At 45.2% G+C, this 15,184-nt stretch overlaps 1 protein-coding gene across 2 annotated transcripts in view; it reads right to left on the reverse strand.

Annotated features, from left to right (window-relative positions):
* Positions 1-3,405: 3,405 nt before the first annotated feature.
* HGD (homogentisate 1,2-dioxygenase) overlaps positions 3,406-15,184 on the reverse strand; it is a 37,897-nt gene continuing 26,118 nt past the window's right edge. For both annotated transcript variants that reach the window (XM_084617681.1, XM_084617682.1), the window contains exons 8-14: positions 13,838-13,917; positions 13,250-13,349; positions 11,611-11,735; positions 10,753-10,857; positions 7,704-7,830; positions 4,445-4,626; positions 3,406-3,707 (exon numbers count right to left, since the gene is read on the reverse strand). In XM_084617681.1, coding sequence (XP_084473807.1) covers positions 3,576-3,707; positions 4,445-4,626; positions 7,704-7,830; positions 10,753-10,857; positions 11,611-11,735; positions 13,250-13,349; positions 13,838-13,917 — 851 coding nt within the window. In that variant the 3' untranslated portion in view covers positions 3,406-3,575. The remainder of the gene's footprint in view (positions 3,708-4,444; positions 4,627-7,703; positions 7,831-10,752; positions 10,858-11,610; positions 11,736-13,249; positions 13,350-13,837; positions 13,918-15,184) is intronic.

Genomic DNA, 15,184 nt, shown 5'->3' on the forward strand with positions numbered 1-15,184 from the left:
ATTTCACCTTTGCTCATCTTTACAGAAGGTAAAGAGGACGCCTTGCGAGGGTTTTGTGAACAAATATGGGCAAAATCTTTTTAAAATCTATGGATAACGGTGCTGCGTCAAAAACAGCTTAGTTACAGGGCATGCTGAAGAAAAGTGGGTTTTTGTGCCTTTTTGCTTCCTTACATTGTGGACATAAAAGGCCTGAAAATAGTGTCTTTTCAGCTTATTCTTTATATTAGAAATACAGGTGTAGTTGGCCCTGGATGACTTGAGAACTAATAGGACTCTGAAATCACAAATACTGAGTGAGTGAAAATTGAGAGGAATTGACTTTTTATAACTTAGTTTTTTTGTTTGGCCTCTAGATGCTATCACCCCAGTCTAAACAATAGAAAACACCTATTTGATTTAAAAAAAAGGAGTACTTGTGGCACCTTAGAGACTAACCAATTTATAAATTGGTTAGTCTCTAAGGTGCCACAAGTACTCCTTTTCTTTTTGCGAATACAGACTAACACGGCTGTTACTCTGAAACCTATTTGATTTAAACACTTGAGAGAGGCCCTACAGCAAGACCAGACTTGATGCCCTTGATATTACTAAGGTAAAAGACAAGCAAGAACACACTTGTGCTGCTGCTTCCTGCAGCAAAAAGGAGCAAGTCCCTTGCAGTCTCCTTTGCCAGAAGTGGCTGAACATGCTTTTACTTCTCTCCCTTTCCTGCTCATGTTACACCGCATTGATGCATCAAAAGCCTGCTCTTCTGAGATTTGTAGTATTTCCCATTTTGACAGAGGTGAAATCTGTGCTCTTCTTCCTCCTTGATTAGTAGGCACTGGAGCTGTTCAGCAGCTATGCAGAGCTGTAGCCTGGCTCCAGTCTGCTCCTTAGTTTATTCTCTCTGACCCGGCTCCCTCCTATGTTCTCCAGCTAGGTTAAATAAAGCAAATGCAGATCATTCCCTTTCCAAAACTGTTTCTACAACAGACTCCCCCTCCCACATGACATAAAAAAATATAGCCGAGGGTCAGTGAAAGGAAAGGTAGGAATGCATGAAGAAAATGGTATTTAGGGAAAGAAAGATTTGCCCACAGTGCTTGTCTGAGCATGCTAAATGATCCACCACCTGCTGCCACAAACTGATATGATCTCTCAGGACCCATTTCCTCAGCTAATTGGGCCTTCAGTTGCCACATGTAAATTCTCCCTTGCAGCTGTATTTGTTTCAGGCCAGCTGTACAAATTGCTCAGTAGGGGTTACAGAAGAATATGATGCCTCTGGTCACTCGAGGAGGGAGCATTTCCAATTGGTTTGCTAATACACGTGCCTTAGCCCCTCTCTGCATAGCTCAGAGGGAATGAGGTTACTCCCCATTAACTGGAGTTTGGTGCTTGGAGCTAGACTGGCCTGTTGTTTTTCTCATTTTCAGAGTTCTCCAAGCTGCCTTTTCAGTTCCTTGTGAGGAGCACATTGTGCTGCCAGAGCTTGAGTTGTTGCCAGGCTGCAGTTGAGGTGGAGATATTAGAAAAGATATTTCCGATCAGAAATTTGGGGAGGAGAGTGAGCAAGTGTAAAAACACCTTGTTGCATGCCTAATGTGCCCATAACTTCCAGTGTCAGCGATAGAGATGTGCCTATAGCAGGGGAGTTTCAAGCAGGTAAATAGTCTATGGCTCTCATGGGTTAGCCCCGCAATGAGAGAACAAAAACTTCCCATTCAGTCCCTAGAGCATTTTGGTTTAGGGTGTGTCTATGCTTGAAAGTTAACGCTGATTAAGGGAGGGTATGAATTTAAAGTACAGTAGCGATTCCTGAACAATGCCATGTGTGGACACTCATTCCAGAACAAGAGTGCCTTGTTCCTGGCTTAACCCACTTTCAAAATTAATCTGGAACAAATCCATCTGTAGACAAGTCCTTCGTTTCACCCTGGGCAGGTTCAGTGAATTGAATCCTTCTGGCAAATTGATTGTTAGTAAACAGCCTTTTCTGAGTTTTCTATTTTAGCACACGTGCTGCATGGGGGATATTATGTAATAATACTCTGCATGTACAAAACATATTCTAACCAAACATCTTGCACAGGGTCAAGCTCATTGTTGGCAGTGACTAAACAAACAAAAGCCGTAGGTGTCCTGATGCCAAATCCTGTGCTCTACGCACTAGACCATTTACATTTCTCTCTCCCTCTTCTGGCAAATAAGTTGTGATATGTGTATGCCCCTCTTAAAGTAAGGCGTGTAAATTATTGCTGTCAAGGGGGCTTGTTAAACTGTTTCAATCCCAGATATGTGCTCTGGGTTCTCCTCTTGCTCTAGTGGACTTAACAAATCAGGCTTTGTCTACATAGGAAAATTGTACCGATTTAACTGAATTGGTTTAGAAACAGATTTAGTTAAATGGGTGCAACATCTTGTGGGGGCACTTGTTTGGTCTGCATGTTCTCCAGTAATTGGTAAAGAATCAAGCTAAGCTGCTATAAGGTCCTTCCCACAAAGCAATGGGGAGTCAAGGTTGTAATAACCAATTCACTGCATGTTAAAAGCCTTATCCAATGAAGGGGGGAGGGGCTTGAATCTGGGGTGTCCCATATTCTGGGTGAGTACCCTAACCACTAGGCTAAGAGAACTTGTCTTTTTTCCTTCCCCCCTTCCCCCCACCTGTTTTGGGTGGAGTTCGGCAGCCTCTGAGCATGCCTACCTGGTCACACCCCGCACACAATTTAGGTGGCCAAATGCTTATCCCTCCTCCAATTCATGAATTGCTCTGAGGCTTAGGCAAGAGAGATGCCTAGAGGGAGGCAGCAGAACACGGTCCCAGTGGCAGATACATATGTGCCTAGGGAACTTTGCCTGCAAAAACTCAGACACTGAGTGAGTTTAGGCACCTACAGGGTTCAGCAGCAGCCAAGGAGTTTTGTGCACCACAGTGGTACCTAGAACTGAGGTTTATGTGCCTAGGTTGCTCTGTAGATCCCATCCTGAGTGCTGACAAACCCAGACAAAAGTTGCTGGGAAAGGATAATGTGTTAGTAGGTGCTGAAGGTTGGGCCATGTGTCATTGGAAGGGTAACCTTCCCTTGATTGGCAGTAGGTCTGCTGGATTTAAGACTGGACCTGGCTGGTTCCTCTAACTCCTATTCTTCATTCTTACCCTCTTGCTGAAAGATCATTCCTTGAGTATTGTTTAATAAATTGTTGCTCCTGAGCATCCCCCCTGTGAAGAACGTGTCATATTTTCATAAGTGTCCTGAGAGAGGAAGTCTACCACTCTCTTGCTTCGGTACAAGGCACAGATTTCACCCCACCACACCCGCTGGGGGAGTCCCAAGGCATGGGCATTGCAGCTCTGACACTTTAACTGGATACTTGAAAGCTCAGAACTGGGGGGCGGTTCAAGGCTAGATACGCAGGTTTGCAAGAGTAATTCATTTAATCAATCGCTGTTGGAATGGCTGCAGTGCAATGGCGCTCGCTGCACTGACAGATGCTTGCTCCTTTGCCAGCCCTTGCCCCTGTAGGTATCATTGATTGTTTCCCATCAGAGTGACAGGTCTGAGCGCGCACAAGCAGTTCACTTTTGTTTACTTGCAGCTAGGATTAAAATGGCTTTTCAGCAGTTCCCAGCACTTGTAGTAGGTCTTATCTAGACAGTTGGAGGTCTTGAGGCCCCACGTGGTAACAGCCAGGCTGAAGGAGGACTCGAACATGAAGGCCTGTTGGGAACCACAGCAAGTACATTAGGGCAGGAAGGAGAGGAGAGAATACATGCATAGTGATCATGCTTTATTAGGTATACACAGAAAACACACCAAAGGTCCAGCGTTGGTCAGACTCTAGCTCTTAGCTTCTCAGTTTGGGGAGGTTCCCAGCTGAGGCCAGCCTAGCATGACTCCTATCTGCTCAGTCAAGGGGAGAAAGCTTCCAACTAAGACCACTAAAAGTGTCCATAATGCCCATGGAGATGTACCATGGCAACGCTGGTGTTTGGCAGGTCCCAAAAGGGATTTTGGAACCTGGGAACATCCTGGAACATCAAGACCATCCAAGAAATCTGGGACAGGGCCTGCTGGAGGACCATTTTCTAGAGCAAGTCATTGTTAGGCCTTGGCTGGTCTGAGGAACTGGGGGTGGAGGGGAGTGTGCTTTTGTTCCAGAAGATAAGGCCAGAATTTCCCAAAAAGCTCAGCTCCCCCTTTAAGCACCAAATTAAGTGGCCAGATTGTCAAAAGAGCTCAGCATGTTGTGTCACAATGCGGGAGCTGAGCCCCTGTGAAAATCCTGTTCCAATTTTGGGTGTTCAGCTCTTCAAATCTCTCCCTGGGCACACGTCCAAGTCGGAGAGCAAGGGTCTGAGCTGCGTTTCCGAGACCCATGTTGGTAGCATGTTGTGCTGCTGCTAGAGCGTTTACCTGGCCAGGCAGTCATTTTATGTGCTCTGCAGGGCTCTTACCATGGTCCCTTCCGCAACTCTCTCGGGCGCTAGCCTGGCTTTGCTTGCCTTCTCAAAACACTCAGCGTCTGGCCCATGGGGTGTCATCATGCTGTGCAGGCTGCCCCCTCCTGGCTGGAACCCTTCTTCCTTCGCTTCATAGCGCCCTTTGATCAGCCCCATGAACTCGCTCATACAGTTCCCTAGAGGAGTGGAGACACAGTTGATGTTACAACGCAACACCGTTTGCAGTCATCGCGGTGTGGCGGTCATCCCCTTGAAGATCACGAACTAAGTAGGGCTGGACCAGCTCAGTATTTGGATGAGTGACCTCCAGACAAATGCAGAAGTGATGCAAGATGTAGTGTCGGTGATGCAGTATGTGGTGCACTTAGGGGTGCTCTACATGCAGGTTTTGTACCACTACATTTCTATGGATTCAGAAACCGATATAGTCAAAGCAGTACAACCTGCTCAGCTGGATGCAGGTAGGTAAGGAGTTCATACTGTATACCAATATAAGCACCTTTAAACCAGTATTACTGCGGCCACACTAGGGGGTTGCACTGCTTTAATTATATTGGTACTGAAACTGTGCAGAGAAGCCTATAATACTACCTCGTGTTTATAGGCCGCAAAGCACTTTATAAAGGAGGGTCAGTATTAGTATCACTCTTTTGGAGATGGGGAAACTGAGACAGATCTGAAGTAACTTGTCTTAGGCCACACAGTAGGCCGGTGACAGAGGCAGGAACAGAATCCAGACTTGCTGATGCCCACTCCAGTGCCTTATGGATTAGATCATAGTGCTACTCATTTTTGTACAAGCTCTGAGCCACTTGTGTACCCTAACATCTTGTGACATTGTTTCATTCTTTTATACTCACTCTATTTTCTTGGTCATAAAAGTCCAATCTCTCTCTAATGGTTATGGGCCAAATTTTGCCACCAGTACTCATGATGAGCACTAGTCCCACTGAAAGCAACGCAGTAAGCTCTTCTGGAATAAGGGTTGCTGAATTTGGCTCTTGAATTCTCATTAAGGTATGTTCTCGTCTCTCTAAGTATGTATTTTAGTCCCAGTTCAGCAGACAACTACCACTTGTCATACCCACTCACCTCGAATGGGTTTACTCAGTGTAGTTAGTTAGTGAGCTTGGCTACACATTTTTGTAAGCTCAAGCCATATGGTGGTAGCTGTGTTCTTCACATTTCCATTTGCATCAGCAGCGCATCCTTTCTTCAGTGCAATTCGGGGATGAAGCATTCAATTACAAAACTACTTTAGCAAAAATATAGGTAGCCTATATCTGCAAGCACATGTTCACTACTACTCATCCTTAATCTGCAGTATCGTGTGTATGAATGGTTTACTGAGAAATTTTTCATATAAATGGCTCATGAACTGCATTTAGGAGGGTATTACACAGAAGTGTAAGATGTTACATAGGTGTAGCTAAGGCTGTAAAATATATTATATCATAGGAAGGCTGGCCTAGCAGTTAGGACACAGGTTTGGGACTTGAAATGACCCAGATTCAATTCTTGGCTCATCCACAGACTTCCTGTGTGACCATAAGCAAGTCACTTACTCCACCCTGTGCCTCAGTTCCCTATCTGTAAAATGGGGAAAACAGCACTTCCCTCCCTGAGTGGGGTGCTGGGAAGACACATACATTCCTGATTCTCAGACATTTGGATATTACAGGGATGAGGGTCATATAAATACCTTCAAAGACAGAGAAATTGTGTATGCCCATGTAATAAAAGCCTCTATATGCATTCATACATAGGAGAAAGTTAAGGTTGTGTGGGAAATCATAACTTTGCCACTTCATGATCTGAGTACCGAACTGTGCAGCCTTCATGTTCTCTGAATGCAGGTTTTTGACAGGACACAAGAACTGACAACAACAGTTCTACAGGTAAAAGACTAGATCCCATGTAAATGTATGAGAAAGAACTGCTTAAACTCATTATCCCTCTACAGTGGTGCTGAGCACCACAGATTTCAATGGGATTTGAAGATGCTCAGCATTTTGCAAGACTGGGCGCTTCCTAAGCCAATGTAATATGTTCAGACAGCCAGGTTAGACACTATCATTCCACAGGTGAAAAACAATCCTATAAATATGAACTTAGTGTTTCTCAAACACACTCTGAGTGACCTGGCATAATTGGCGTCCAGCTGTTTTCCCTTTCTTTCATTATTTGAAACGAGAGCAGGGCCAACCAACAAGGAGCAGACAGTGATGGTGGCAAAGGGTTATTTTTCTTCCATGATGTAGTCACCTGCCACTAAGAACATGGCTGAGAAGGACATTGGTTCCAAATCTCTGCCTGTAAGCACCCCAGATATTGCTGAGGTAACAACAGCACCACTTTCCAACTAGATACACATGAAGTGGTGAAGAAGGATGGCCTTATGGTTATGGCACTGGAGAGGAGCTGAGAAGATCTAGAGTCCAGTGCCCGTTCTGACACAGACTTCCAGTGTGATCTTGAGCAAGTCACTTAACCACTCAGTGCCTCAATTTCCCATCTATAAAATGGGAATAATACTTGCTTTCTCCCGCCCTTTGTCTCTTCTCTGGTGCGATGGTAAGCATTGGCGGGCAGGGACTATTTATAGAGTACATCTACACTGCAAATTAACATGCAATTATAGCTTGGGTAAGTACACCCATGCTTGCTTTAATTTAGGTAGTGCAGCTAAAAATAGCTGGGAAGATATGGAGGCACAGATTCCGGTTTAGGCCAGCAACCTGAATACATATCCATGGTCCCCCATGGCGTTGTACTAAGGCAGCCAGCTTGCACTGAAGCCTGGGTCACCATGCCTTTACTACTAACTACTACTGTTACCTGCTCTACCTAGATGAAAGCTGGTGTGGGTCTTCCTTCCCATGCTACACTCACATCTTCGCTTGCAATGCAGACATACCCTTACTAAGCATTTGCACAGTGCCACTACAATGGGGACCCAACCTTGGTGGGGCCTCTAGGTGCTTCTCTAATACAAATAAATGTACGTGTGTAACCACAAGCCATGTCACCTCCTGTACAGTTGTCCTCAGTTGCTGTAAATGGGGACAGCTTTCCTTTGGTTCCTGCCCCAAGAAAGACTGGCTGGCTGCAAGTGGCCCATGTTAGCTGAGTGAGAGGATGCAGGCAAAGCCATCTTTCTCCTTGTGGCTCCTGTGGAGAACAGGAAGCATGGTTTGTTTGACCCCCACCCCCGACCCACTTCTCAAGGGTAACTGAGTAAGGGCAGACATACTGTGGTAATAAGGTGGCCGGAAGGTGTTGTTAGCCACCCCCCATCGGGGTGGGAAGATGACAAAGTCAGCAAGTGCCACTCCAGGTCGGGTTGACTTGGCTGTCAAGACAGTGAAAATAGATGGGTCCTACAAAAAACAAAACAAAACAGGATGGCAAATCAGAAAGCATGGCTAAGTTCAGACCTGTCAGTTCAGCTGCATCCTGTGAGCCACACCTGCCAATTCAGCCTCTCACCCTCTGAAACATTTTCACCATCTGTATTTTAGAAGAGGTTTGGAGGGTGAGTGGGATTTCTTGGCTGGTGTGAGGCCACCCATGCACCAGATCCCATTCTGGGCATAGGAGGAAGGAGATGCCTCCTTATTTGGCTGGCCTAGAAGAGCTCTAATTCTTGTCTCTCCCATGACAAGCACTCTGCCACCCCTGACCTTCCACCATCTTGTCTGGGTCCTGCTGATTCCCTCATATGACTGGTTTCAGAGTAACAGCCGTGTTAGTCTGTATTCGCAAAAAGAAAAGGAGTACTGGTGGCACCTTAGAGACTAACCAATTTATTTGAGCATGAGCTTTCGTGAGCTACAGCTCACTTCATCCGATGAAGTGAGCTGTAGCTCACGAAAGCTCATGCTCAGATAAATTGATTAGTCTCTAAGGTGCCACAAGTACTCCTTTTCTTTTTCCTCATATGACTGCAGCACTGACTGCAGAGAGGAAGAGGGGCTGTCCTGAGCCCAGAATGCTGCAGCACTTCCTCATCCCGCAGGGAATGCTGGCTTCAGAGGAGACCATACAACTCTGCTCCTCTCCTTTCCCCCAAGTGACCCTACTATCGCAAAACACAACATTCCCAATAAGTTCCCAGAATGTATGGGGGACAACTTTTTGTTTCAGAAGGTGGAGGAAGTAACCCCGGGAACAGCCATTTTAGACTTGATTCTGACCAACAGGGAGACATTGGTTGTGAATCTGAAGGTGGAAGGCAATTTGGGTGAAAGCGTTCATGAAATGATAGATCAGAAATGATAAGGAAAGACAGGTAAGGTCCCATGGGCAGAAAATCTCAGGGAAAGAGGAATTAGGAAGTTTCTCAATGAGACAATATTAAAGACACAACTGCAATCTATCCTGATGCAAAGGAATGATAGGAAGAATAATAAAGAGGCCAATATGACTTCATCAGGAACTCTTTAATGATCTGAAAATCAAAAAGAAATCCTACAAAAAGTAGGAACATGGATGAATTGCTAAGGATGAAAACAAAAGAATAGCACAGACATGTTGGGGACAACATCAGAAAGGTGAAGGGCCAAAATGGGTTACATTTAGCAAGAGACATAAAAGGCAATAAGAAGAGGTTCTTTGAGTACATTAGGAGCAAGAGAAAGACAAAGGAAAGTGTAGGGGGAAAGAGAGCTAATAACTGATGACATCAAGAAGCCCAAAGTGTTTAATGCCTGTTTTGCTTCAGTCTTCACTAAAAAGGTTAATAGTGATCAGATACTCAATACAATATTAACAACCAGAAGGAAGAAATGTAAGCCAAAATAGGGAAAGGACAGGTTAAAAAAATATTTAGATACATTAGATGTATTCAAGTTGGCAAGATCTGATTAAATTCATCTGAGGGTTACTTAAAGAATTGTCAAAAAGAAAAGGAGTACTTGTGGCACCTTAGAGACTAACAAATCTATTTGAGCATAAGCTTTCGTGAACCACTTCATTATAGTGACTGAACAGTTTACACTTGATAACTGGTTTGGAAATCTGAGTGTACGTCTACACTACCCGCTGGATCAGTTCCTAGCAGTGATTGGATGCCTGTGGGACTATATTATCCCAGTGTCCCATATTACCTACTTCCATCTCCTTCCTCTGGCTGTTCAAATTAAAAGGTCAGAATCACCCATTGAAGCAGATTTCCGATGACACAAATGATGTCTGGAACTATGCACATCCTATTATAGCTGTTACTCTGTCTTCCCCACCCTGGCCTGCTTGTTTGTCTCATCCACCTGTTATGTCTTGTCTTTTTGAGCACAAGCTCTTTGGCACTGGGACTGGCATTTTTTATATGTTTGTATAGGGCCTAGCACAATGGAGTTCAACCTGATTGTAGACTCCAAATACTCTGACAACAGAAATGTTAAATAATAATAGTAATTAATAATAACTATATAATTTACCAAAAGACAGCTGTGGTCCAAACGCAGAAGGGACACACAGTGCTGTCAATGACATGCCTGCTGTAAGTCTGCCAGAAATCAGGAGTAAGTGGTAAACTAGACTAAGTCTGATCAATTTAGCAGGTGTGGAAAAGGACTGTAACTTATATTCCCCCCTTTACCTATTCAAGGTATAACAGGAAAAGCAACAACCAGGAGGGTGTAAGATTCCCTGACGTAAGGCCTGAGTTCCCAGCCTGTTTCACCAGCTTCACCCAGTGTTTCAATGTAAAACAAGTGTAGTGGATTGGAGAATTGGGCCCACTCTGTGTGGGAACTGTCTTGCCTTGCACAGCCCTGTTCAGTGCTTTCCAAGCTGATCTCAAAGAGACTGAACGTCACAGGTGCTTGAGATGCCAATGTGGTGCAAGCTACACGGACTTTCCACTGACATCCATTTTCTAATTCACCAGTTACCTGCTGTGCAACTTACACTGACATTTACACCACTGCAGGATTTGGTCCCCAACTCCAAGGATTTACAGACATTTGGCCTGAATTAGACTTTGGCCTTGTGGTGTGGCAAGCAGATGACTAGACGAAGAGGAGGGGTAGCGTGTGGCAGGAGACTGGGCAACAGGAGTGTCCCAGGTTCTATTTCCACCTCTGCCACTGATACATTGTGTGGCACTGGAGAAGTTAGGTCAACATTTTCAAACTTAGGTACCCCAGTGATGCTCCTAAATCTATATTTAGGCTCCTAATAAGAGACCTAGTTTTTCAGTGGTGTTGAGCACCCACAGCTCCCAATGGTTTTAGATTTCATAAGCGCCAATTTCATTGCTCCACCTCATACATGCCTATGTTGACAGCCTTAGAACTTACCGCATGGTCAAAAGCAACAGAATTGATGACCATAAAGTTATCCAGATTGTATTTGTATGGTGTGTAGTTCCCATGCCAGGCCACCACATTGAATGGGGAGAAATCCTATCAAATCAAGAAGAACAAAGGCAGCAGAAGATTATCCCCAGCACTCTCCAACATGCTGCTAACATACAGGGCACTGCTCTGTTATTCAAAATGCATTTAGTGTTAGTAAATGGTGCTCTGTTGACAGCCTGGAGCCGAAGCCCCCTGTGTATCCACAGAACAGGTACTGCCTGGGCAGTGGCAGGGCACATTCCTCCTCGCCATACCCTGCCAATGGGCCTCAGCTCTGCCCCATTTCTAGTGATGAGAGGGGAGTTCGGTGTCCAAGGCCCATTTACTCCTTGGCTTCACTGCTGACGCCACCCATAAGGAAATAGTTGTAATGGTAATTTTTTGTAACAGGAACACCTGCCCAATAGAAATTAGACCAATGCCCCCCCACAGAAATACACTCCTGTCTTTTCACATAGGCCACTGAATAGCACTTGGAAGCAGTGAGGTAAAAATCATCACCTAGAGGCAAAGAATCACTAACTTTTTACTAACTTCAGAGTCAAACAATTCTTTAAGAAACATTTACTATGGATGGAGAGCATTTTAGCTGGAGGGTGAAATGTGCCAACAAACAACGGGCTCAATCCTGCTTTCATTTAACTCAATGGGAATTTGGCCGCTGACTTCAGTGGGAGAAGTATTGGTCCCCAAAGTTATTTGCCATGTTGGTAAATAGTACATCCTATAATGTGCACTTATAACTAATAGAGCTTCAGTGTGATCCAGTCTTTGTGAAAAGGATTCTGATTTCCTTACCTGTTGGGCTGAAAACAACTTGCCCTGGTACTTGCTGATCACTGTGTAGCCACCTGCTACTTGGCAATCTTCATACCAGGCAACTGGCACTAAGAAATCTCGTGGGTTAGCCAGACCATTGGCCCCTCGGGTAGAAAAAAAAAAAGCAGCAAGATTCTGAGTGATGTCTTTACAAGGTGGGGACTGTTGTCCTTCCCTGGTTATACCGGTGTACTTTTGGAGTTTGAATGACTTTAGAGGCACTTCACTGTACTCCATAAAGAGGCTTATTGTTCTCAACAAAACTATTTACCTGTAATCCTTACTCTCAGACAGGGGTCACTGGTACACGCTCTGGCACTTAAGTCCATGTTCCCATCATGGGAGTCAGACAACTCTCACAGCTCTGATTACTACACTGTTACCCACCCTCAATAGTCGGGGAGTGTTACCTTGGGGTGGCAGAAGAGGATTAGACATCAGGGACTTTCTATTCTTGGCTCGGTCACTGACTGGTTGTATAACCTTGGGGAAAGATCTCTAGAAAGCCATCAGGCACCAGCACATTTCTGGACGTGTGGAAAATAATAATAAAATGAGGCTAATGATACTTATTCACTTTTAGGTGTATTGTAAGAGTTGGTTAATGTCTGTAGAACATTTTCAAGTGTAAAGCACCACATGAGTGCTAAGCAGTCTTCTTCTTCTCATGATTATTATTGTTTTTTATTACAAAGAACTTTGACTTCCTTGGATAAATGTGCCAGGCATTACTACCTGCTGCTGAGGTTTAACAGTCAGTACTTTCCTCCAGCTGTCAGTTTTCAAGTGAAAAGTGAAGTTAAACAAGAATAAAATATAAATGATCTCTGGGGGGAAGTGGGGTGGCTGGTAGGGAGAGGATCTCCTATAATTGCTACCTCCTGAAAAGAAGGATTGCAGGCAAGTACAGTCATTTACTTTTCTTCAAAAAGTGAACGTTAGAATAGATTTCTCCCTTCTTGGAGACTCAAGAATTCCAAAAGTGTCTCTGAAAAAAGCTAACTAATGAAAAAACTTGTTACAAATACATAGGCAAAATGGTATAAATAATCATATAAAACAGGCATTGACTGTAACGACATGAAATCGCCGTATCCTGGCTGGAGTGCTACAGCTAAGGGTGCCGAAGAATCACTCTTATAATCTCATTCCACAGGTCCACAGGACTCCAGAGCAAGCAGTGAGCAAGGCGAAGGATCTGCAGAGCACACATCACACAGGAGAGGGCATTTTGGTGGGGGGAAAGATCCCTTTCTCTACTCCTGGGGGATCAGGGAATTAATGGCCTTCCAAGTTTTTTGTTGGGAATGGGGGCTACTCTGTGAAATGATAGTGTCCATTTGTCAGGGAGCAACTGAAGAGCATCTCCAGAATTCCTATTGAGCGTCTCATACTGAGGCTTCCAATTCATTCTTAGCAGAGAGGTCTCTGAAATTTTAAGCCTTCCTATGTCGTAAAAGGGAGTTTGCTACAAGAAGAGGATGGACCTGGCCTTCTGTATCCCATGTGAATGGAAAGCCTGAGGAGAAAGGAGGAATGGATTTTGGCTCTCAGTCCCTTGCTCTTGTAGCACTCTGGCCCCACAGAACCCATTGTAAACTTGATGATGAATCTTTACCGATGGGTCCCAGGTCAGGTAGCTCGAAATGCGCGCCATACACCTCCAGGACGTAGCCCCTGGTTTCTCCAAACACCTCCACACTGAAACGCATCCCTTGCTAGGAAGGAAAAAATAAAAGTAGATACCAAGAGCAGCTCAAGATGGTTGTTACAGCCCACAAAAGATTCATGCAGAGGTGGCCAATGTGCGGCTTGTGGGCCAAATGCAGCCAACTGACTTCTACAGGGTGCCCCCCAGGGCTGCCCTCAAGTTGAACATGGTGGCATGGCTTGCTGAGCCTACATATCCCAGCATGCCATGCTCAAACTGGATTCAAGCAGCCCATGCCACACTGTATGCTTTTCTATTAAAGATTAGGGTGGCTGTGACTGGTGCACTGTACACAAATTAGGTCAGCCCAGGGGTTCGTGGCAAGTTCCTAATGCAGCCTCTGCTGAGCAAAGTTTAAGGCCCCCTGGGTTAGTCCAGCTCTCTGGGGTTCGACTGAGGTCGAGCAAAACTCACTGTTTCAACGTCAGCAGCATGCTTTCGGAGGTTCCCTCCAAAAATAAGCCAGCAGGAGGTGGAATCCTGCCTAGTCCTCACCTGAATGACACAGATCTCATTGGGCTCCACCAGCAATTTGCCAAACTCGGTGGTGATGAGCAGCTTCCCTTGCTGTGGCACTGTGGGAAGGAAACATAAGCAGCAGACACTGAGGAACCCGAGGGTTTTCCTGTCACCAAAAGTCACGGTTTATAAGCTTCAATCTGCAAATTCATTCTTCCCCCCAGTATGCTACCAGCCTCCTAGGAAGGCTCTTGCTTCTCTTAGCTGCAGATGCTCTCTGTCCTTCCTGACCCCACCATCACCCTCACACTGTGGCCTAGGGAGAAATGTTGTGTGTAAGCAGCAAACAGAAGCAGACCAGTGTTACAGGCGAACAAATCGCTCAGACAGAAAAAAACACAGAAACACGTTCTTTTGTTGTTCAAAGAAGCAACTGCTGATGAATGATGCCAGACTGACCGCTCTGTATCCACAGAGCAGGCCACAGTAGTGCAACTGTGCTTCTCACTGCTCTCCCGCCAGTGGGATCATCTTGAGAGGTAAGATACAAATTCAGCCTTCTTGAGCCATTCAGTACTTGGTCTCAGGTTAAACTAGCAAGAAGTCCAGTTAATGACAGCTGTGATTGATTTGTATATCCACTAAGAACTGGCCTGAGTTCCTCAGATTCGTTTCACCTAAGGGCCAGTGAAGAGCCATTAGATGGGAGCAGTGTTCAGTTACTAGGGCCCAGCTCCTCAAAAATATTTAGGAACCTAACTCCCACTGAAACCAAAGGAAGCAAGGTGCCTAAACATCTTTGAGGATCTGGGCCTAGCAGCCGAGGATGGATTTAAACTAGAGACCTAGATGCAAAAGGCTCTGTATGCCAATCCCCAGAGCCAGCCAGTCAGTTCCTCTTCCCTTGCACCTATGCCACTAGGAGAATAAATTAATTATTGAGTGGCAGTGAGTCCAAACTTCTGAACTCTGAGAATACAAAGAAAGGGGGAGAGGTTACTATTGCACTATACCTCAGGGCAGTGGTTCTGGGGATTACTCAACACATTCTTTCATGTGAGGAGCCTCTCCCCTTCACCAAAGATGCAAACTGTGTCTCCAAGAGCTACAGGATCCTGCTTTCCATGTGGTTACCCCTTCACTTCTTTGATACACAGCAGAGGCCAAGTATGGTTAACTCTCCACTCGACTAGAGCGGGGGCTAATGGTCTTTAGTTAACATTTGCATTCGTTCTCTTGAATGTACTGGCCCAGGATGGCCCACACCGTAACCGGAAGGCCTGTGAAGTCATGCAGTATGCCCTACTCGGGCCCTCTCCCTTTCACCTCACGGTGGGGAGAGAGCAGAGGAACCGCAGTTTGGTATTTTGGGGTTTTTGCTGA

The sequence above is a fragment of the Lepidochelys olivacea genome (assembly GCF_965140295.1).
Source record: "Lepidochelys olivacea isolate rLepOli2 genome assembly, chromosome: 1".
Classification (NCBI taxonomy): Eukaryota; Metazoa; Chordata; order Testudines; family Cheloniidae; genus Lepidochelys; species Lepidochelys olivacea.